At 39.6% G+C, this 23,495-nt stretch overlaps 1 protein-coding gene across 1 annotated transcript in view; it reads left to right on the forward strand.

The window, feature by feature from the left end:
• Positions 1–4,243: 4,243 nt before the first annotated feature.
• Positions 4,244–23,495, forward strand: part of LOC128981698 (cytosolic phospholipase A2 epsilon-like) — a 35,012-nt gene continuing 15,760 nt past the window's right edge. The window contains exons 1-7 of the mRNA XM_054400631.1: positions 4,244–4,270; positions 4,727–4,762; positions 10,213–10,285; positions 14,488–14,624; positions 15,462–15,593; positions 16,206–16,246; positions 22,588–22,630. Coding sequence (XP_054256606.1) covers positions 4,244–4,270; positions 4,727–4,762; positions 10,213–10,285; positions 14,488–14,624; positions 15,462–15,593; positions 16,206–16,246; positions 22,588–22,630 — 489 coding nt within the window. The remainder of the gene's footprint in view (positions 4,271–4,726; positions 4,763–10,212; positions 10,286–14,487; positions 14,625–15,461; positions 15,594–16,205; positions 16,247–22,587; positions 22,631–23,495) is intronic.

Consider the following 23,495-nt stretch of genomic DNA (forward strand, 5'->3'; position numbering starts at 1 on the left):
AATCAGAATGGAGTGTTAAGCAAAAACGTAATCCCCCTTGCCCTGATCAGCTTGAGTGACCTCCCTCTCCAATGACTGATATTGCAACACTCATTCTCAGGAGTTTAAGTTCAGATTCAGATTGAAGGTCTCTCTGGCTTACAGATGAATGATCCAAAAATGTTCAGACTTTTGTCTTTAACCTGTGTCCACTCCTCCAAGAATGCTTTCTCAGGGAAACATCACATAAGTTTTGCGGGAGGGCAAGTAAGTGATTGCCAGCTGTGACTGCTCCACCTAAATTTGTTTATAAGTCTTTAAGACAGGTGTAAAGTAATAAAGACAAAAGGAAGATACTTTATGTTTGGAGTAGAGATTATTTTTCTGCATCTTAAGCAATTTTTTTAACCTTATGTGATACAAAAAAAAAATCAGGATATTGTATGGCACTGAAGGACAGGTATATTGAAGGTATTGCATGTATAAACATGAAAACCAAATGCCAGCATAATGAAAATTATATATATAAAAAAATGTATATCTATATAATTATATATAATAATATATATTATTATAATATATAAAAAATATATAATATGTATATTATCTATATTATTATATATAATATATATATAAAAATTATATATATACACAGGCTATATTTATTTTATTTTAATTTATGTTTTTCTCAATGCCAGATGGCTGCTTTTACTTAGTGGCAGGCTAAAAGGCATCTAACAAATGATGACCTTTCCAGTGACTGAAATCTGATTGCATGGGGAAGGAAACAATACCTTTCATCCATGGTAAATCTTCTTCTGTGCAGAGATTATTGAGTTTAGGTCCATGGTGTAACTGGAATTTGTTTTGGTCTGCTTCCTGTCATGTTTGATCTACAGGATGACATCTCTGCAGGCTTTGAAGTTTATGGAATTATTAAAAAAAAAATAGAAATAAAGAATGACTGAAAGGCTAGAGCCAGGAAAATCCCCAATTATAGACCTGACACTACATTTGTGTGTTAGTTAATTTGCTTTACTTGTTAATTCTAAGTATTTATGTTCTAATGTGACGTGTGGCTGTCATTTTGTAATGCCTCTAGCACGTTTTAGGATAGTTACCTTTCTTGTTATGTTCAAGGTGTTTAAATGATGACCATCTCCCATTGTCATCCAAAAGGTGGTACAAGAATATTTTTCTCTTGTAGTAATATGAAATCCCCCATTAGTCAGACAATTCTGCAGTCTTGGATTATCAGAAGGTGACAAACTGCTGTGTAAGGTCATTGTGGCATACCAGATACAACAGTTACTGTAACCCACAACCTATTGCACTTAGATATAGCATTAGCTGATTGTCAAGCTGAGGAAACTAGAATTTCCAAGTTAATTTTGACTGCCTCAGATCAGCAAGGTACTTATATTTGCTCTGTTTAGCCTTAATCAAGACACAGACACAAAATCATGTATATGTAAATACTCACTATGAAATAGATGGAGAGTAGAGGAAAATTATAGCTTCCTTTTTACTTTCCCTGTAAGCTCAGCACTTCAAATAGTCTGCTGTGTGTTCCTTCATCAGGAATCAGTCTCTCTAGTCTTTAAGAAGTGAAGTGTGTAGGTAGTATGCATATGACGATCCTTGAAGGACAAAGTCAATTATTCACTCTGGAAGTGTGATTGCTGAGAAAAGCCTGTATATGGCTGTTTAGACTTTGAGTAACTTCACCCACAAGTTTACTTATTGCATGCTCAATTGTTGTCTTTGAAATTCTCCTCGAATTGTGGAAGAACTAAGGCAAAAATCCCCACCTGCTACTTAACCTTTGGAATAGTAGTCTTTTTAAAATCATTATCCTAGGGACATGTTTCTACTTCTGAAATGCTAGTGAGACAAAGTAAAAAAAAAAATCACAAATTATTTTGTTTTGAAGCAGAAAGTGTAGTCCTCAGACTAGTGAATGAAGCATCAACAGTTAAAAATTTCTTAATGATGACAAGGACAGGTTATCACTCGCTAGCAGCTGCAGTTGTTGTGAGCTCTTAGCTCTATCATGAATTTACTGCATGAATGAAAATCTGTTAAAATTGTAATTCCTTACTTGCAGAAATCCTTCAAAGATACTATACTCCAAAGCCTTCTTGGGTGTCTTGGACAAGCAGTGGGTAAGGGAAGACAATGTCAGCTACAAAACCTGGTGGCAGTCATAAGCAGGAAAGGAAGGAATATTTGGGAGCATGTTTTGGGTATGGCAATGATGGCATTATTTTGAGAAAGGGAAAACAATCTGAACATCAGGAAATTATTCAGTGTGCAAGACATGCTGAGTCTGGAATAATGTTCTAAATTGCAAAGTGGTATCTCACGTATGGATCTTGGAAGTGTTGTCAGGGAGTCTGTTATTGACTGTGAAACAGCTGGGACGGTGTCAGTGTGTATAAATCTGCTGCTGGGACAGTTGCTGCATAACCTGCCCTCTTTCCTTTTGTAGACATTGTACAGACATTTAAAATGAAAGTAGATTCCCACTTTACATTTTAATATTGGAATTTTCCAAGGGAAGCATTCTTCTTTCAAAAGCTGGAAAGACTAGTTTGCAAAAGTACAAGTGATTCTCAACTGTGACTGCTCCACCTGTATTTGTTCAGAAGTACGACAGGTGTAAAGTAATAAAGAAAGAGGTTAAGAGAGAGGTTTTGTGTTTGGAGTAGAGATGCTCTATGTATGTTGGAAATATCTTTCTGGCATTTTTTTCCCAGGAGCATTTCAGATGCTGCAGGTTCATGTTTATGAGCCATTTTCCTTTGATTCCCTATCTATGGAGAAGTCTGTGCAAAGTGTGACTAAGGAGTGAGCAGCAGGCTATCAAATGCTTTTAGATGGAAACCCTCACATTATACCACTGCATATTTTGGATAAGACCATCCCAGCAGTCATCACGCAGACATCAACATAAGAGGAGGTGACATGTATAAAAGAGGATTTTATACTAGCAATGTTTCTTGGACAAACCTTCTCTCTTTCTCTGGGCAAAATTACTTTGATGCTGACCTCCGTGGCATATTTAGGTGGCATCCATTGCAGCTTGCAAGGTTACTTTCTTTGCCTACATGAATTGAGTTATTCATCAGTAAGAATGGGATTGATTTAAAAATAATCCCCTTGGATCTTGTGGTGATGCAAGAGTATTAGCCACCTCCTGTCATCAAGCAGAGAGGCTGGAAAAAGCGTGGCAGAGCCAGAGTCTGGTCTTGCATGCTCCAAAACCTACTAGCCTCACATAAATGCTAATTTGTTTCTACCTTAATGCTGTTCTTACAGTGACTCATGGCATACCAGCATGAAGAGGAATTGGGAAGGCTTTTGTGCCCCAGTGTTTCCTGCAGGATGCCTGCCTGGGATCGCTCTGAGAATGAGCACACGCAAGAAGATACTTTTGAAGTAAGCTCGGAGGATGGGTGAACTGCTCTGCTCCCAAGGCCCACGCAGAGGAGCACAACCCTCTCTCCTGCCTCACCCTTCCACCCCCAAGTTCCATCTACCACTTGTAGCTCCTCCCTTCCCTCTCATTGAACTTGCACTACAGGATTTCTGGATGTGGATTATGGATTCACTTTTTGGTTTTTTTTTACCTAGATGTATGCTAAATATTGGGCAAAGAATGCCAAGCATATAGCAAGGTCACTGTGTGGCACAGCAATGCCCAAAGTACCTCCAGGGAAACATGGGTCCTGTGATCACTTACTTGTGTCACTGCAGTGGCATCATTTACCCTGCTGAACTGTGTGCTGCTGTGGGAAGACAGCTACAGGTATTTAGCTCACGGTTTGGAAAGAAGCTGTTGGGATCCCTTTCGGTACCCTGCAGTGTGGTAGGGCAGTGCAGAGGCTCCTCAGAGAGCTGTCCCTCAAAAGCTTGTTACTTGGGTGTTGGAGCTGTTGCACAAATTCAAACCATTTTATTAGCAGCAGTATTTGCCATATAGAGCAATCTCTGGGCAGGAAGGGGTGCCAGTGCCCCCCATAAACATCAAAGCAGGTAAAAAAGAAATCGCTCTTCATTCTGCTGACTCAGTAGAGGTGCTCTAATAGGCTGCAGGAGGCAGGGAGGGGATTGCCTAATGACTGGAAACAACAAAGGGGTGGGGCAGGAGAGACTGGTCATAAAATCCCTATTCCTCCACCTCTAATCTGCATGAGGAGTGCCTGCCAGGTGTACGACTGGGTAGCTTTTAACATTGGACTTTCATGCAACTGGGGCTGCAATGGGATCAAATTTAAGTTCAAATGAGGTAAGAAAAAGGCACCAATAACAAGCATAAAGTGGGTAAAATTGTCTGATATTCCAGTTAAGCTGATGACAGAGAAGAGCAGCTGTTTGAGGTGTATGAGCAAGCCGTGGAAAGCAAGTTTGCTGTTCCTCAGATCTCGTAGTTGCAAGGATGGTTTTCCTAGTCTAGCCTTTTATGGAACCTTGTGGCATGTCTGCATTTTCAAGCTATATTTCAGGGCTAACAACATTGCTTATTGTGCTTCCTTTAAAAGACATATAGCTTCCTGTCAAGGAAGTAAGAACCTGGCACAGAGTTGTGATGGGCTCGGGGGTCAGTAAAGCACCTAATGAATGTCTTTAATGAGTATGCTCTCAGTATGGCTTTGAATGTGAGATGTTTTTAAATGTCAGACTAAAATAAGAGTTTAGCAGGTAGCTTAGTTTGCTTAACTTTGCCTTGTGTTGTTTTTCCTAGACTTTTACGGGCACCTCAGCACCAGCAGTGAATACGGTAGGTGGTAATTAGCTGGCCCTTCATTAAATGCTGTCCAGTGCTGAATGTAGAACAGCAGAAAAAAATGTTAGGAATTCAATGGCTTGGGGGAAAATCATCCTGCAATATTTACTGATCACTGAGAAGCTGAGCTGCAACTTCATCTCTGTAGATGAAATATTGCCCTGGCTTTCAGTAAACGCTCACTTCTCTTGGTGTCTGATGCTCGTGATGCTGTGAGTTATATGTTGCGTTACATCTGGGCTGGTTTGTACTTGACCTACATCGATCTTTAAATTCCTCCCATTTTATGTGTTTTGATTTCTTTGGATAAAATGCTCTCCTGTCTTATACGTTATTCTTCATAAGAAGACTCCATTTAAGTGGGTCTTTGAGTTGTTCTTAGTGCTCTGGTATTCCTTGTAGTCTTTCTTTGCACTGTAATGACCTGTCTGAGAGCTTAAGGGACTGGAACATCTCTCTCATGAGGAAAGGCTGAGAGACAACTGGGGCTGTTTAGTCTGGAGAAGAGAAGACTGAGGGGGGGATCTGATTAATGTTTACAAGTATCTGAAAGGTGCGTGTGAAGGAGAAGGTGACAGTCGCTTTTCAGTGGTGTCCTGTGATAGGATAAGGGGCAATGGACATAAACTGGAATGCAGGAAATTTCACCTCAGCATGAAGAAAAATTTCTTTACTGTAAGGGTGATGGAGCACTGGAACAAGCTGCCTCTGGGGAGGTTATGGAGTCTCCTTCTTTAGAGACTTTTCAAGGCCTGTCTAAATGTGTTCCTGTGTCACCTGCTTTGGCAGGGAGTTGGACTCAATGATCTCCAAAAGCCCCTTACACACCCTACCATTCATAATTTAACAGGCAAAACTGTGAAATAAATGTGTTGTGTTCAGCCTCCCAAGAAGCCCAATCTCATCAGTCCTGTAGGAGTGGAAGCAGTGGCCAAACTTTCCTGACTGTGAGAAAAGAGCAACAGGGTGTTTTTTAATGGCTGAATTGAAGATGAATTCTGTGCATGAGCAACTGAAAACTCCCTGGGCAATTAGCAGATGTTTATGTTAACATGTATTAGCATAAAGGAAAACCTAACTGCTACAAGCCAGTGAATGTTAACAGCAGGAGTGGCAACAACAGTATGGGGCTGTCTTCAGACACTTGCAATGGGTTTGGGGCTACCAGTATCAGCTGCAGCTCTGGGGATCTGTAGTCAGAAAGATGGACTCTTGTCTTTGCTTCAGTGATGTGGGGGTTTCCCATCCTGGTTTGTTTTGGGCTGTGATTCCATATGGGGCATTGCAGTGGAACAGATTCTCCCAGATGATGGTAAATTTGGTCTGCCCCATGAAGACTTGCTCTTATTGTCAGTGTATGATGCCTGATCATGCCCAAGAGCCACCATTTTCTCTGTTCAAAGTGAAATGCTGGGCTGAAACAAAGACGTTGCAGAGTTTCTTCAGACAGTAGCATTTGAAATGATGTTTAAGCCTCTGCGTATAGTTGGCAGCCCTAAGGAAGTATGTTGGGATCACAAAAGTTGTTATTTCTAATCCTGTAAACTTTGGCTCTCTTTAGGGGTTCAAGCTCCTTTTTTACCCTTAGTGCTTTCTACATTGTTAGTAGGTTAATAGGTTTGAGACCTGTACAGTGAAGTAGCTCCAGATTGTGCCTCTTGTGTTTGGGGTGTTGAGGATGGCAGAACTGACCCAAATACAGCACGTGCAGTTTAGAGTAGGACCCAGAGCCCCTTCCATATGCCCTGACTCTTCAAGGCTCACAGATGCAAAAATCAGGAAGGACCTGAGTTTTGGGGTTTATGTTGTTGTTTTTCTCTTTTTCTTTTGCTTTTTTTCCCCCCATGAAAGTTGTTTTTTATGATGACAAATATATAAGCATAGTATATCTGAGTTGGTTTTTCTTACTTAGTGACTCAGTTAAGAAAATCAGCTTTCATTATCAGAATCAGTTTCAAGACAACCTTCAGGGCACATGGGACATGTGTGAATTAAATAGCAGTGGATATTGAAATTAAAAGGAATCTGTAAAATATTTGGTGGGAAAATGTTGGCAGTGCCCTTAAGCTGTAATATTTTCTATATTGCTCATTTTACTGTATTGTATCAAAATAATATAGGCTAACGTGGTCTTGAGAAAAAGCCATGCTGAGCCATGGAAATATCTGATGTGGTTTCTCTTCTATGCTTTGTATTTATTCTAACATGGAGCCCCAGCTATGGAGCTATAAACAGGAAGAGAAGAAAAATCACATGAAAATGGCAGTTTGAAACCATGGTAGTTTTATACAGCTTTTGGAAAGAAACAGGCCTTGCATCACTGATGCTCCATTTGCTTTTATTCCCAAACAATTCCAGTGATCTCTACTGACTTAATACGAGCCAGCTGTAAGGTATTTTTAAATGAATGAAATAAATACAAAACATGTAGTACAAAGTAGAGCATGTCTTATGCATTTGACCTTGCTTGACATGGTAGAAATTGTAATGTCATGAAATCCTGCCTGCCCTTGAGGCTCCGAAACTCTTTGAACTTGAAAGGTGCTACATACCTGAGCCAGATCCAGAAGTAAGGCAATGATCTGTCTTTTAAGATCTTGCCACTCTTCTGACAGGAATGAATGATTTGTTTGTTTGTTTGTTTGCTGTTTTTCATAGTCTTTAAAGTAGTGCTGTGACTTCTCCTTTTTGAAGAGAATGCTAAGCAAAGTGAGGTCTGCTCTGACTAGAGCTGGCACGCTGTTTCACTTTGGCAACTGTCTCTTCTCTCATGATGTAACTTGGCAATGTTGTGTTTCACACTAGTCCTCCCAAGGGAAAAAAAAAATTATAAAATACTTTTAAGACTGGAATTTTACTGAAATAGAGCAGTATTAGAGTCCAGTTATGTAACTCTTACTCATATAGGTGAGCACTCTCATATGTGATTGCTGTATTGGCTTCCCTGGGACAAGCTATGTGAGGATTGCACAAGTGTGCCACAGGATCTAATTGGCCTGTGATGTGACGTAGGATAGTGTGACCAAGTCCTGCATTTGCAATCCCATATATTTAAGTAGTTTCAACAGTGACTATTAAAATTCCTGGCTTGTGTTTCCGGTTTATGAGGTAACAATCATGTCTCAGACAAAATAAATACAGAAGTTGAAAGTCAAAGTGTGTGTAATGACTGGCATGGGAGGCTGGCCTCAGAACTTACCCAGCCCTGTGATATGGCCATCAGCATGGTAAGGGCAAGGATGTGGAAGTCATTGCCTATTAGCAGCTGATTATCCAGTTTAAAATATGCCCTCCAATAGCTTTTCTGTGTGACTAAGTTGCTGACAGCTAAAATTGACAAAACATTCAAGTTCCTAAAAGTTAGGATTTATAAGGTCTGACTGCCGAGTTTCTGATATGGGAAAGGGCTCTATGGCCTAGAGTGAAGCGTTGAGAATTGATTCAATATGTTTGGAGAGTTAGTTGCATCAAAATGGGAATTGTAACAGCTGAGCTCTGTAAATAGGTATATCCAGCTTACAAGGACAAGTGAGCACAGAAACACCTTTCTTAGATTCTATCTCTGTGTGCCACTTAGGGTTGCAGGCAGATACCACTATCCCCTTGAGATGCACAAAGCAGAGGTCTAGATGTTCATTTTCAAAGAGCTGAGCAGAAGTTATTCCTATAAAATGGTATCCAGCCTCATGGGTTCAGCACTTCCCTGGGATGGGGATCTTCTGCTAAGATCGGTTGTTTTCTATTCAAAGGATGAAAGTCTCCTTAAGTAAAGATATGCTCCACCTCTTTTGCTGAAATAGCACTACTGGGGACACAAACATTTTGAATTTATTGGGTGGAAAAGGAGGGACCAAGCATAAACATAGCAAACGTGTGGGTAGTTTTGGCAGGGGTAGACAAGCCTTGCCTGTTGGTCCCCATGTCTAGGAGTGTTTCTGTGTTCTACTCAGTTCTTCTGAATGCATATAAAAAGGTAGTTCTGGCAGTGCAGCTGCATATTCTGGGTATGATGTCTTTTGGTTGCCTTTGATTGGAGCCTATAATCTTTATTTTTCCTCTACAGAACTAGGTTTGTTTGTTTGTTTTCCTCTTTCAAGATGTGTCTGTCTAAATTCTACTTCGTGGCCATGTTTGGGATAATAGATCAGGTAGGAATGTGATATACTCTAAGAAACTGAAATATCCCACAGCTGACAATTCAAATGCTTGCAAACACTCTAGCCCTGTGCTGGAGTCTGGACAGGTTAAGATAATGGAGAACAAATGTGCCCAGGTCTGCGACATGCTCTGACCCTTCTGCTGCTCTCTCATTGACCTTCAACTCTGCATCTTCAGGCCCCTTCCCAACCCAAAGAGGACATGTCAGGGATTACCCTGACTGTTTCTTGGAGGCTGTTCTTCATTTATGCTGTGTTTATAGTGGTGCAGAGCTTTTTGTGGGTGAGAACGTGAAGCTGCTTTGTTACATTGTGCTAATGTCCAATGTCACATCATGGTCCTAGTTGCTTAACACTTTGTCAAAGCATTGTGAAACCCTTCCTGATAAACCTTGTGCTAGAGCTGGAAAGACAAATCATCTGGCAAAATGTAAAGCATGTATGAAAGAAGTAGTAGCCAGCTATATTTTATCAGTTAAGATCAGTACATTTTCACTTCAGCTACTTATGATTGGTACAGACACTACTGTTAAGTAGTTATCTCCAAGGTGAAACGGGGAAAGAGTTAATTTATAGCCTGTGGAATATGAAGACATTAGTATGAGCCATGGAAGTTATGAGCTATTACAGAATTAGTACGTTTGAGCCCAGGGTGTCTGGTATCTAAGAGAGTTATGAGTTAATTCCCAAGATCATAGCTGGAAGGAGTTTCGCAGCTTTATACTGGGGATCAGGTCTGAAAACTCAGAGGGATGAGTCTTCATGAGAAGTATCTCGTCACTGTCAACTGCATTTCTGGCCTTTTGGACTGTGAGCATGAACATGTGCTGGTGCAGGAGCTTTTGCTGGTGCTTGGTGGTTGCTTAGCTCTATCCACACAGCTGCTGGGACAGAGTTTGATGTCCCAGAGACAGCCTGTAATATTGCAAGCTGTGGTAAGAGGCGTAGGACACCCACCTGTGTGCTGTAGGGGTGTTTATTGTGATAATAATGGTGTTAGAAAGAATTGATATTTATCAAACAAAACTCTCAGCACCTATTCGCAGCTCATATGTGGTTTTGAAATCTGTTGCTTCTATTTCAGAGCTGAAAAGGGTTTTGTGACAAAAAATTTAATAAATCTTCCAACTGCTCCAGCTGGTTTGGTGAATGATATCGGCTTGGCCTTAAAATCTTTATTCTATCTATGTCCTTAGAAATTTAGGGTCACAGGATAGTCTGTGACTATAGACTATAATATTAATCTTAATGTTGTGTTTTTTTTTTTTTTTCTTAATTGTTGTGCAGAGACCAGTGTCTCCCTTCAACTTGCTCACTGTAAAAATACTAAGAGTGAGGAATGTCCGGAAGGCAGACTTGCGTGAGTACTTCTACGGTTGTTGGATGTTTCTTAGAATTCTTTAAAGTAAAAAAAAAAAAAATTAAAAAAAAGGGTCAGTGTTGTTGCTCTTAAACTCTGTAGGAAGAGATATGCTGCTCCAAGTTTGCAAGAATTATTTTTGTTGTGACACTGAAGCATTGCTTTCTGTTCTTAAGTGTAAAGAGGCTTACTCAAGCAAGGTGATTCATTTCATCTCTTGCTTTCATACCTCACTGTATGAGATCTATTTCCCACCCTTGTGACATCAGACAATCATTCTTGTACAGAAACCTGAGTATTCCTCACAGAATTGCTGGGCAGGAAAAAGGAGAGGACTGGTGAAGCAAATGCAAAAGCAGTAGTAGTAGGAAAGCCTATGGAAATAACAAAAATACAAGCAAAATGATTCCATCTTCTAAATAAGCAGGAAGATATTATAAAATGTAGTGTGTCTGGGAATCTATTTAACCTAGAGAATGGAGCAATTAAAAAGTCAGAAAAAATTACACAAATCACTACTGAGAGAGTATTGAAGGGGTTTAAGTGAGAGATAGTGAGGGAAAGTGAGAAAAAGATATTTAGAATAGAGACTACAAGAGAAAAATGTCATAAGCAGATCACAGAACATAGTTAATATGCAAAGAGCCCAAGACAGAAGAAATCTCTGCAGCAGGGATATCCAACTGTGGAAGCCCTGAGATGATTCACCTGTTCTGCCTCTACAGACTAGTGGCCATTGGCTTGTTGAACCAGAGTGTGGCAGCACATTTGAAAAGGAAATTCTCAGTGGGAGAATGAGACTTGCAAGAATGGCAAGAATGTCTTGTTCACTGTCCAGATGTGGCACTGACTCACCCAGGGGAGGGACTGTTTTAATTCTGAATTTTCCAATTAATTAAGGAATTCCCTCACAGTTTCTGTTCCACAGATAGGGGTCCTCAATAACCCCACTCCTTGGGTGCACTGAGGCTTTTCCAGGTGCTTTTCAAAACACATTATGCCACTGAGTCACTTTGATGGGAAAATGTGAATGGTTAACCATCTGTTTAAAGTGGTGGGAAAGGCGTGCAAGAACAAGGTGAAACAAAGACAAAGTGAATAAGAAAATTAAAATCTAAATACCACAAGAATAGAATGGAAAGATGTCAACCAAAGGAAAATTCCACAATATGTTGGGTTTGATGTCCTAAGACGTCGTTAAGGGTCCATGCCCAAGTGCCACAACAATGTGTTCCCCAAAATCTTGCTGAACATGGCTCAAGATTAATTTTCTGTTGGTACACTCAGAGTTTCGTGCAGCACACCATAGTTTCTAAAGAAACCAGATGTAAATTATAGTTAATCTACTATAGATTTTGAGATTTTAGTTAATGTAATGGGTCAAGAGTAGAGGGAATATTTATGTGATCTTTGATTTGGTGGTTTCTGGCAGGAAGGATGCGGTTGGAACCTGTGGAAGTTGTGCTTAACAGCAACAATGCTTTTGAATGAATGAGTGCTTCAAGAGGAAAAAAACCCTTGTGCTGCATGCACTTGTATTGTTCTGGGTTGCTTATTGTTGCCTATTTCATATAATAACACCACTGTGCTTATTTATATTTTTTATTTTTATTTTCCAGCTGTAAATAACTGCTGTGATTTACCAAATGTCTCCTGTACTGCTTATGTCTTAGTATTTTTTACTTTAGAAATGGCAGATGACCAAACTGCTTTGTTTTATGATATTTATCTTCTCATCCTGAAAAAGGGATTTAGTTCATTAGATGAAGCGAGAGCATCTTATAAAATGTCAAGTTCTGGGTGTCTTAGAGATTAAAAATGTATTTTTATGTACAGGAGCAGACACTGTGGGTTTATAATTGTATGCACAACTTTTTATTTACCAAAATCCAGATGGTCAAATGCCTAACTGGTGATTTGCACCAACCAAATATGTGATCTGACCAGGAAGCCACTGCAATTGTGTCTGAAAAACTGTGTGCACTGTTTTGTGTGCATCTGTGTAGTCCAGCAGGCATCTGCTTATGCTTCAGTTCATTTTGTTTGTCTTTCTCAGGAACAGTTTGCTCACAGACACTCCTTACCATAGTGAAACACCCTGAATTGAAGATTTAGGTATCCTAAGGATTTATTTAAAGTGTATCTGGCACAGAGGCTTGAAAGCTTTTCAACAGAACTATTTTCTCAGAAGAAATGTAATCTTCTAAAGAAACTCAAATTATTGTGGAAAATCTGTTCTTTTTTTTTTCTTCATCTGCAGTTGGAAGGATATTTCAGGCAGTCTTTCCATTTTCTAAGGCATTGAAAAGGCAAACATTTTATTTAGTTTTCCTCAAATTCTCAGTATTTTTAACTATGGGAAAATATCCCTTTTCTGTTTATAATGGTAACACTATGCTGCTTGTTACAATTCTGAGTTACCACTCATTTTCTCTATTTTTTAGCTTTTCTGATTTTCTGATTAAACCTCAGTGTTCCCCATGTTCCCCATGTTGGAGGTTTTTTCCTCTACTTTCATGTTAGTGAAGTGTTTGCCCTTAATTTATTGAAGCAAATATTTCTTCTTGGTCTTTTTTTTTCTCACGTTCCTATTTACTTCACCAGCAAAAAATAAATATGCTTCTTAATGTACTTATTTGTTTCATCCTTACGTTGCCACAGTGAAGCAATCCATCAGTGTGTCTCAAGCCCTTTGAAAATGGAAGCTGGAGCATTAATTAGCATTAAACATTGACATGTTCATCTGCCTACGCATGTGCCTCTGATGAACACCTGATAAGTCATTTTCCTCTGATTGGTTTGGCTAAGGCTGCTTTCTGGAAATATCTTCCTTCTCACTGTTAGTGTCAAGGATTTGCTGATTGTGATAACATGGATAAATACATGATAAAGGCAAAGATATGGCTGGCAGAAAAAAACCTAAATCTGGAGTAGTTACTGGAAGATAAAGAAAAAATACACAAAGAAAATTGTGCTTAATATGATGTAATAACACTGTTACAGGTAGTGAGCATGATGCAGGGATTGACTGTGGGTTGAATTATTGGACCATTTCTGACTCACAAGGTTGCTGTAAGAACCAAATGACTGGCTGAACATTGTTAATGTGAAATAGGAATAATGAACATGAACCAGATGACTGGTTGAACATTGTTAATGTGAAGTAGGAGTAATGAACATGAACCAGATGACTGGTTGAACATTGTTAATGTGAAGTAGGAGTAATGAACATGAACCAGATGACTGGTTGAACATTGTTAATGTATTGCTTTATGGGTATGAGAGGAAAGCCTTGAGGACCTATATCAAATTTCTTTAAGTCATGCTCCTTTGTGGTTCTCTCTCCAAACATGGAAAGAACTGATGTTTTTGGTGGCACTTACGGCTTTTTTCCCAAGGATGTAAGTGACAGCATGATTTTTCTAGTCTTCACATAGAATAGTAGGAAGAAATAGAATGAGAAGTGTTTAAACTGTGGTGCTGAAACTGATCTTTGTTTTCAAAAGCTTGATGAGAAAACCACAGCTTCTAAAAGCTTTGTCAAATATAAGAATGAATATGAAATTGGCACACTCTGATTTGTGATAAGGAAATCAAACTTCTCAGTTTTGGTGTGCTATCACTTTACTTTTTGACAAAAAATACCTCTTGTTCTTCATATAAAGCGGAACTTCAATAAAATAAACTTTGATAATTAGTTAAGGAACCAAATCTGGGGACGAATTCCTCAACAAGAAGTCTCTCTGCAGCTTAGGTTGAATGTTGTGAGGTGTGTTGCTTGAGTGACAGAGCAGCCATCCTAGACCTGGTATGAGTGCATGTGGCAGTGGGCACATACCAGTAGATATTCTTGTGTTTTGGCAAAGTTGGCAGGGCCCCAGTTACTTGGATAACCATTGATAGAAAGCTAAATGCAGCATGAATAGGTGTGCATGTACTACATGTGTGGAGTACATTGCTATGTCAAATATGAAGTAATGTTTTAAAAGCAAAATAAGTCTCACTAAAAGTGAAAAGGTGAGAATTAGTATGGCAAATGTGTGAGGATGTTTTGTTGGCCTGTGAGTGTATTTGCATTTCTTCCTAACATATCCAGGATGAGATCCCATACAGTGTTCTCTTTGTCTTGTTAGGGTTAAATGTGCACACTGCAGTAATTCTTTCTCTGGGTACATTATCTTTATGCTCTTCTTGTTGTACAGTCACTCTTTCAGATTGTTATGTGACACTGTGGCTGCCTACTGCCTCAAATGAGAAGGTTCGGACCAGAACCATCAGGAACAGCAAAAACCCTGTCTGGAACGAAGCTTTTTGCTATAAGGTTGACCGTCGAGTCAAGGTAGTGAAAAGAAAAGTTTTTCACCATTTGCTGCCTGCAAATAGTCAGCAGATTATGCAAAAGTGCAATATGACAATAAGTATTTAACTAGTTTCCAAACATTGGAGGTATTAGAGTCCTCAGAAACAAACCCAGCCCTCTGTTGCTTACATCCTCCTTGGTTTTGCTGTGCTCCAGCTCTTTGTTAGTTAAACTCCTGCTGTACTGAAGCAGTGAAAAGCAGTTAAAATGCCCTGCAGAGTATAGCCTTCCTGTCCTTGTCCACATCTTGACACATACAAATGAACCCTGAGATAAAGATCACATACAAATAACAGTAAGATCAGTTAGTTCTAGGTATGACCAAAAGGAAATCTTTTAAACATAGTTTATGTATTTAGAACCAAAGGCCATAAAATAAGTGTAGAAAGATTTAATACAGTTATTGATCACAAATTCACGAATGTTCTGAATGATCTGCTTGTCTTGTTTCATTTCTTCAGGCAGACAAGCCTTCTGCTTTGTGTGTGTGCATTTATCAGTAATATGGATTCTAATACTCCCAAGGTTCTTTCCTTTTTCTGCTTCTCATTTTTTTCCCTTCTTCTCCTAAAACTGGAGGGGGGAGGGAGGACAACCTAGTCTTGAGATTTTCCTCTCTTATGGAGCTCTTAGATATCACAAAATTATTTGGGTTGGAAGGGAGTATTAAGGTCATCTAGTCCAACCCCCTGCAGTGAGCAGGGACATCTTCAACCAGATCAGATTGCTCTGAGCCCCATCGATAGATATAGAAAGACATAGAAATGAGATACAGAAATAACTCTGTGATATTGTGATACTCTTAAACTCTTGCAGAATGTGCTAGAACTGAAGGTCTGTGATGAAGACACAGTCACCAGGGATGATGAACTCTGCACAGTTCTCTTTGACATAGATAAACTCACTGTGGGACGGACTGTTCGAGTGAAGTTTCAGCTGAATCCACAGGTGAGAAATGGAATTGCTGAGAACAAAAGCAAACCTTCCTTTCATCTAAATAGATCCTTTGACAGTATTTAATTGAAGGAAAAATCTACTTGAACAGTATTTTGCTGCTGTTATGAGAAAGACTTAAATTCCCTGTATGAGTGCTCCATGCTAGTTTTTATTAAGAACAAATCTGTGCTAAAAAACTAGGCTGGAACCAGCTAGAACTAATTTCCCAGTACCTTAATTTTGATAATTTGTGGCATGTTTATTGGCCTTTGGTATTGTTTCTGAATTTTCAGCCACTTTAAACTGTAATTAAAACAGCTGATTCTTTTTGTGTTGGGAATTAAAATCTGAGAAATGGCTGGTTTAGCAGAATAACAGTTTCTATGTCTGCATGCTTACATGGTGTTTAGAGATAAAAAAAAAAAAACAAACCTCTAGCTTTCACAACCTGCTTTCTTTCAATATCTTAAAATTCATTATCTTCACGTGGAACCCATGGGGCTTTTGTGTCCCATGAATTTGTTCAAAATAGATCTTTTACAAATCATGTGTAACAGGTTTGATGAAAGCTATGAAGAAAAATAAGTAATATGTCTTTCTTGCTTCCTGCCCCTGCCTCTTTAGGCACGTGAAGAGCTGGAGGTGGAGTTCACATTGCAGAACACGTGAGTAGAGTTCTAAATTCTATATAAACTATATAGAATTCTATATAAACTATGTAAAATATATATTCAAATAATATATATTCAAGTATGAAAGTAATCTAGAAAGCTGGTTCGTATGTGACTGCTTCTTGAACCTACAGTCTCTGAAAGCCACATCTGTATGTTTTCATTCAAGTCTAGTAAATTGGAATTTCAAATTATATAGTTTTAGATTAAAAATACCTGAAAATGTCATTTTTGCTGCCTTCTGGGCACCAACTTCCTCTTGTTCTCTTCATGTCTCTGCATCAATACACAAGGAACTCTGAGAACAATTACAATATTCAGGAAAGGTTGACCCTTAGAAAAAGGGGTGCCAAGCATAACTGTCTTCTGTCTCCTCTTCTTTGGAAATCTGGCTTTTCAAATCCACAGCACTATAAAGTGCTCTTCTGTAGCTTGATCTATTCAATTCATCTGGCTACACATGGGAAGCTCTGGTGGACTTGAATATCACCTACAGCAGGGAGGGGAACTAAATACTCTGCCTAAAGTAAGGTGCAAAGATCACTGTGGGAGGCTGAGGACTAAGGAACCAGGAAAACTGGAGGAGCATCACTGGCTTCACTTAGCAGGCTTGAAAGCTCTTGGTATAGTTTGTTTAGAGGATGTGTCTGCTTCAGATAATTCATGGTGTGGAGAAATCTGGGAGCTTGTCACTCTAACTGGAAAGTGAGTCTGGTGCAGGATCACAAGTATTCCAGCCTGTCTTCATCATGTGCTGTATGAACCTACAGAAGTTACTTGAAAGGATTTTTGTTATTAACCTGATCCATGCTATTGGGCTGAAAGTGTTATTATGACAACCTTAGAGGAGGGATGGTATTACTGGGACTTTCTCAAGGCATTCAGAGCACTTCAGGAAATCTAGCAGGATAATATGTTGGTGGAGCCTTTGAGTAACACGTTTATTCTTGACAGAAAGGGGTAACTGGGACTTTTTGGAGAAACAGCAGTAGCTCAATGGCATCAGTGGAGAAGGAAAGGTCTCCTAGTGCTCAAAACCAAAAAACCCATCAGAGACAAAGCAATCTTAGAATCTCCTATTACAACTCACACTCACTAAGGAGGAGTGTTTGTTTTTTATTGTGTGTCAAAACTGTCACAGCTCAGGAGTATCATGGCAGCAGTAATGGCAATGGGGAAAGAAGCTCCAGTAGATATTTCAAATAGCCTGTCTGGGGTCTTCTTTCCTTTGCAGGTTAGAGGATGACTTATGGAGTTGGTACATAGACTAATACTCTTAATCTTGTCTTTTGATGAGGGAGGTCCAAATAGGTTGCCTGGTTGGATGTTGTTGGTTGCCATATGGAGGCTGGAAGTTCTTTCGGAGCACCAGCTCTGTGTTAAACTCTTCTCTTGGACTTTGAAGCCAATTGGATTTTCCTGGAAAAAACAGTCAGAAATTTGGCAATTTCTACAGGTGCTGCTTGAGTAGGAATTCTACTGGATGGAAGATGATGCTTGGGGCTGTACAAATAAAAAGGACTCTTGGCAGTCCTGAGGAAGAGGCTTTAAAAAGAATCACAGTTATGGCTCAGTTGCTACAGCAAGAGTATATCTGATGCCCTTTCTTCGTTCATAGTGTAGTACCTAGGTGACCAATGTAATAGTTGTGGTCTCCACACTCAAAGGGAAGGAATTGCTGCATTTATGTCAGGGAATGCTCATCTGAGGGACTGAGAAAGGACAAGAGTCTTCTCTGGGAATGTGGAAGGTGGATAAACATTTCCCCTGCTATCCTTCATTTGCATTTCTTGCATGTGCTTCATGGGGTCGATGATGTTCTGCCCATCAGCTGAGTCTGCAATAAAAGTGTAAGCACATCTGAAATAATGGAATATTATGGTCTTGGTAGGATATTGAGAGGGGATTTTTCCTCCCTCAGTGTAATGTCAGGAGTAACTAATGAAAGTAATTGTTCACTAGAATTGGAAACAAGAGATTGCATTACCCTTTATAAATTAAAGAGCCCTGCTGATAACCTCTAACAGACTGAAGTAGCTGAGATGGGCCACCAGAAAGCTATGGACCAAACTGGCCTCTCCTCTGTTAAATAAGCTTATCAGGGTTTGACAAAGATTTTTGGCATTGTTGGGTGGGAGAAGTGTTGACAGAGATTAATGTACAGAAGGGGAGAATCAATCATAGAGCTCAGAAGAAGTACAGCTAACCATCACTTTTTGTCTGGCACTACCTATCTGAACTAATTTCTCATTTCTTCTGCATCTTCATTTCAGACTTCACCAGTTGTAAAATTTACTGTATGAGCCTGTTCTTTCTTTCCAGCCTTTCAGATGAATACACCTACAAGGGTGGCTTTGTCACTCCTATTTTTGTTTGCTTGTTGGCCTCACGGCAAAAATTTCTTTGCGTTACTGCTACCAAAAACCATTGTAAACACTCTCTCATGGTACACTGGTAGGCTGCATGAAAGGGGTTCCTGCATTCTTTCACCTTACCTTTTATTTAAAATGGAAGAAACCCTTCATTTTGGTAGCTTGGTTTCCACAACTGCAAGATGTGTACCCCCTCTAGTTTTGACTCACCCATACGCCACTCCTGCAGTACCTTCAAATACTCCACCTCTCTGCTGCCACTGCTCATGGCAGGCACTGAGAGCCAGATGCTTGATCCTAAGGACACAGAGAGGAAGGCATGCTCCTTCCTCCAAGTGCCTTTTCACCAGCAACAGAGCCAAGGGATTGCAAACGTCCGCCCAGTGTTTTATGGGCCCGTAGCACACGCCCAGATGGCTTGAAAGCTGCTGCCCTCAAGCAGCAATGACAGAAAAGGTAAGGTCATTGTACACAGGCTGCTGATTTGCAAACTTTAGTGCCTTTTGTGTTGTTTTCTGGTGATTATCAAAGGTAACGTGGACTCTCCTTTGTGTTTCCAATGGTAGTGTCCAGAATCATCATGAGCCTCTACGAACTGCTACAGGGACTGGCTCCCGCTTGACTAGGTGGCTTCGCTCACTCAACATCCCCCTCCCCTCTGACCTCTTCTGAAGCCAAGATCTGGTATTGGTGGGCCACAAAGAGACTTCTGATGAACTAATAGGTACTTCTAGTTTCCCAGAAGAGGTCTGAGGTCACCAGGATATTTGTCTGGTCTACTGATCTTCTTTTTGGCCTTTTTCTGTTTTTCAGATACCCCTAGTTGAATGAGGCGAATCTCAACCTACTCTTAGAAGAATGAAGGACCTCTATTACACAACCTTTCATCTCAGCTTCCTTTCCCTTTTCTTTTTTTTCAACTGTGAAAGACTATGTTCAAAACAAAGCCCACTTAACGCAAATAAATGTAAATAGGTGTACAAAAAGTTGTATAAAAGTTAAATATTACTTACTGAAAATATGGCATGGTTTTTAAAAAAAATAAAAGTCTTTTTTTCTTTCTGTAGTTCTGCTATGTTATTTTGAGAAATTTACCCCCTCTGTGGGGGGACCAGCAGATCATGCCAGCTATGTGTTTTGGGCACTGCTGAGGAAACTCTCAGAGCAGGCTAAGTCCCCATCTGTCAGAGGCCAAATGTCCTGTTTGTCTTCGTGGCAGGAGTTCACAGAGCCTCAAGGGACACTGAAGGCCAAAGTTTTAGGTTAAGAAACATGACAAACAAGTAATCTATGAGGTGAACACAATTTTCTTTACTAAAATAATGCCCACTCTCATGCTTCTTTGGGTAGTCAGAAAGCTCAGCAAAGCATCTTTCACTGTGTGGAGGTTAAAAGGAGAAGCTGGATCTGATATGAAAGAACTAAAATTTTGAAGATAAGTATCAAAAAATCCAGAATCTCTGTTGAAATGCACAGGAGAGTATTCTAAATGTGAAATGCAATATGAGTTTTGAATGTCTGTAACTTCCCATACAATATTGCCCAGTTCATTAAGAGTCAGGCATGGTTTAAAAAGGAGAAGGCAGGAGTCTGAGGTGTACCAAGTGTTAGGAAGTGATCCCTGGGCTCACAGAGTCTGTTGCAGTCCCATTAGACACTTAGATGTCCCCATACCCATTTAGAGCAGAAGGATGCCTAGGATCCCTGTTCTGCCTTCTCCTGCCACAGGTCACAATATGCCCCCAGTTCTCATAGTAAACCTGAAGCCTGCCTTAAAAGAAGGCCACAAATCACAACCTGTGATGAAGGAGAAGACAGCAGTGTTGGTATGTGTAACAAGGGCTGTCTAAGAGCAGGTTGGTTGTTAAGGAAATTACCAACTAATCCTGAGAAGCTGATGTTATTCAGTGCTCCAAAGATAGGGAAAATATTCAAAGGACCCTTCCAACCTGGATGGTAAGAGCTCTTCTCAGCTGTATTTCTAGTCACAGCTGATCTCTAAAGCTCTGAAGAAAGGTGAGTCCCCTTGTTCTTTGTGAAACAAGCCTGTAGACCACCAGTCTAAAAATAACAATAATAAAAAAGATTAGAAGCATCTTTCTTAGAAGCCTTGAAATGTGGGCTATAAAGGTTGTAAGTGCAGTGTGGAAAGTTGCAGACGTGACACCCCAAAAGGGACATTTCACATGTCAGTGCTTAACACCTGTGGTGTCCTGGTTCTTCCCAGGAGCCTTCCAAGCCATTCTGTCTAACACAGAAGGTTCTTCCACCCTATTTGAAGGCCATGCCTTGGACCTCCTAAGTCTAACTTGCAGATACCCATATCTCAAATAGTACTACAGTCTACTGTGAAGGAATTGGTTTAGGGACCAGCACCCCAGACACATATATATATATATACCTCTGTGATGCATACATTTACCTCTGTGAAGATACATCTTTTCCAATCTTTCTGCTTTCCTCTCACCAGGCTATGCAAGCTGAGGTCTTTTAATATTTACCATGATTTTTCTCTGCTTTCCTTAATTTTTAAAATAAAATGTTTGAGGATAGTGACACCATATGTCATGTAATGTTACAACTATTTGACTAGAAAATAATAATTAAGTGCCAAAGTTTGTGTCTGAAACAAAACCTGAGAGGTGCTTAAACCCATTTGCCTGAGTGTATGTAGAAACAGAGAGTAGTTTTTCCCATTCCTGACTAATATTCCTCAAATTCTTTTGAAATGCACTTAAAAAAATTAAAAATCCTATTAAATTCTGAAGCAAAACTACCTTTTCTGGTGTACAACTGTTTTCTAGCAGTGTTGGTGTTGTTTTGGGGTTTTTTTTGGCGGTAGTGGTTCAGTTTGTTTCACTTGAAAGTTTTTCCTGAGTGTTCTGCACTGTATTTAGCCAATTCATGTTTTCTTCTTAAAGAATAATACTGATCTGGAAATGAAATTTTAAGCTGTTTATGAGCTTTGAAGTTTTGGGTGAATTCTTTGTCACAGGAAATTTTACAAAGCTATTTTCATGGTCTTTTATACTGAAATATAGCAGTTGTGATAAACATTCACTTAAAATGGATTATAGTAATGTAATTAGTCTGGTTTTAAAGTCAGCTTTTATGCCTGGTTTCAGCTGGGATGAAATAGATATCTCAACTATGAAAGTATGTGACACTACAGAGTGTATAATCCATAACTTGTAAAGTCAGAATAAACAGCTCATACTCTCTGAGGCAGGCTGGGGACTTGGTGCTCAATCCTTATTATTTTATGTGTGTGTGTATCTGTGTATTCCCTTTGGACCTACTTGGGCTGTTGAGATACTGCATGAATTTACATCTCCAGTGTAATAAAATAGTAAATTTTAAGATATCCTTAATGCATTGGCTGATTTAGCTGAAAGAAAGAGATGCTAAAATGCAAAAATTGGCTTCTGCTGTGTATGAATCCACTTCTACCTCTAGATGAAAAAGTGGAAACACATCTACACAGACAGTCATCTATTACAGTCTCATGTGTGTTTTGCAAACCCTTTACAAGGGTGAGTACGATTTCTTCCACTGCTAAAGTACTATTTTGAAAACTTTTGATATCTGGACAAGTATATAAGTGTTTCAGCTAAAAATGCTTGTGTCTTCAAACTATCAAAACAATCAAGATGGATGTAACAGCCTCCAGCCTCAGTATGTCACATTTCAGAATTCATTACATGGTTTACTAAAGCAAGCGTAAAGACCCACAGGAGTAAAAGCCCAGTTTTGTGTTCTGGCATGAGTGGATGGGACTTGCTATTTAGCCTGTCACCTTGAACTATGCTTGCTAAAAACTTCCAAGTGCTTTTGAGTGAGAATTTTGAAGTCAGAAATGTCGAAGCTGATGGGGGTAAAACGAGTCATGTGCTAACTCACAGACTTAAATATTTCTTCAAGTTATCCCACCCATGACTTTATATTTTCTGTTTTATTTTCCAGGCTGGACTATCCTGATGCTATTATTACTAATGGAGTACTAGTGGTAATGTATATTTCTTACAATTTTTCCTGTGACTCTGCAACAACTGTTCATATTTTTAACCCTGGAAACCTTGAGCTGTCTCAAAGCAAGCACTACCAGGCACACTGTCTTGCTGAGAGCAAGGATTTCTTGTGTCACTAAGGATCTCTGTTTTACCATCACTTCAGTGCAATGCCACCTTCTGCAAAGACATGCTGTGAGGTTGCTCTCAGCATTCATTTGCCACCTATTTTCTTCTATAAGGTTGAATTACCTACCTATTATTCCCACATTATACCCAGAACAGTCAGAGGTTAATGAAGAAAGTGATAAAAAGCTTATAAGAGTCCAATATGCCTGTTATTTTGAATAGCACCCACCTTGGGGATCTTATCAATATCTAAAGGGCAGGTATCAAGAGGATAGGGCCAGATTCTTTTTGGTGATACTCAGTGACTGGATAGGGAGCAATGGGCACAAACTGGAACACAGGAAATTACATATGAACATGAGGAAAAACTTCTTTATTTTTAAGGTGACAGGAGCACTGGACCACGTCTCCCAGAGAGGTTGTGGAGTCTCCTTCTATGGAGAAATTCAAAACCTTGTGCAACTCACTCTAGGTGAATCTATCTCAGCAGAGGGTTGGACTAGATGATCTCCATATCCAAACCCTACCACTCTGGGATTCTGTTATTCTTTACTTGACTGTCTCTTAATTTCAAGCAACATATGAAGTGTTCCTCTTCACTTTCAAACTTAGAAAATATATCATGTTGCTATTGTCCTCATGTTATCTGAAGACATAGTATTAGACAACAATTGTGTTGCTCATTGATCGTCTGGAGGGGTTGGTTGGGAACAGTATGTACCACTAACAATGACA

Source organism: Indicator indicator, chromosome 4, assembly GCF_027791375.1.
Source record: "Indicator indicator isolate 239-I01 chromosome 4, UM_Iind_1.1, whole genome shotgun sequence".
Lineage (NCBI taxonomy): Eukaryota > Metazoa > Chordata > Aves > Piciformes > Indicatoridae > Indicator > Indicator indicator.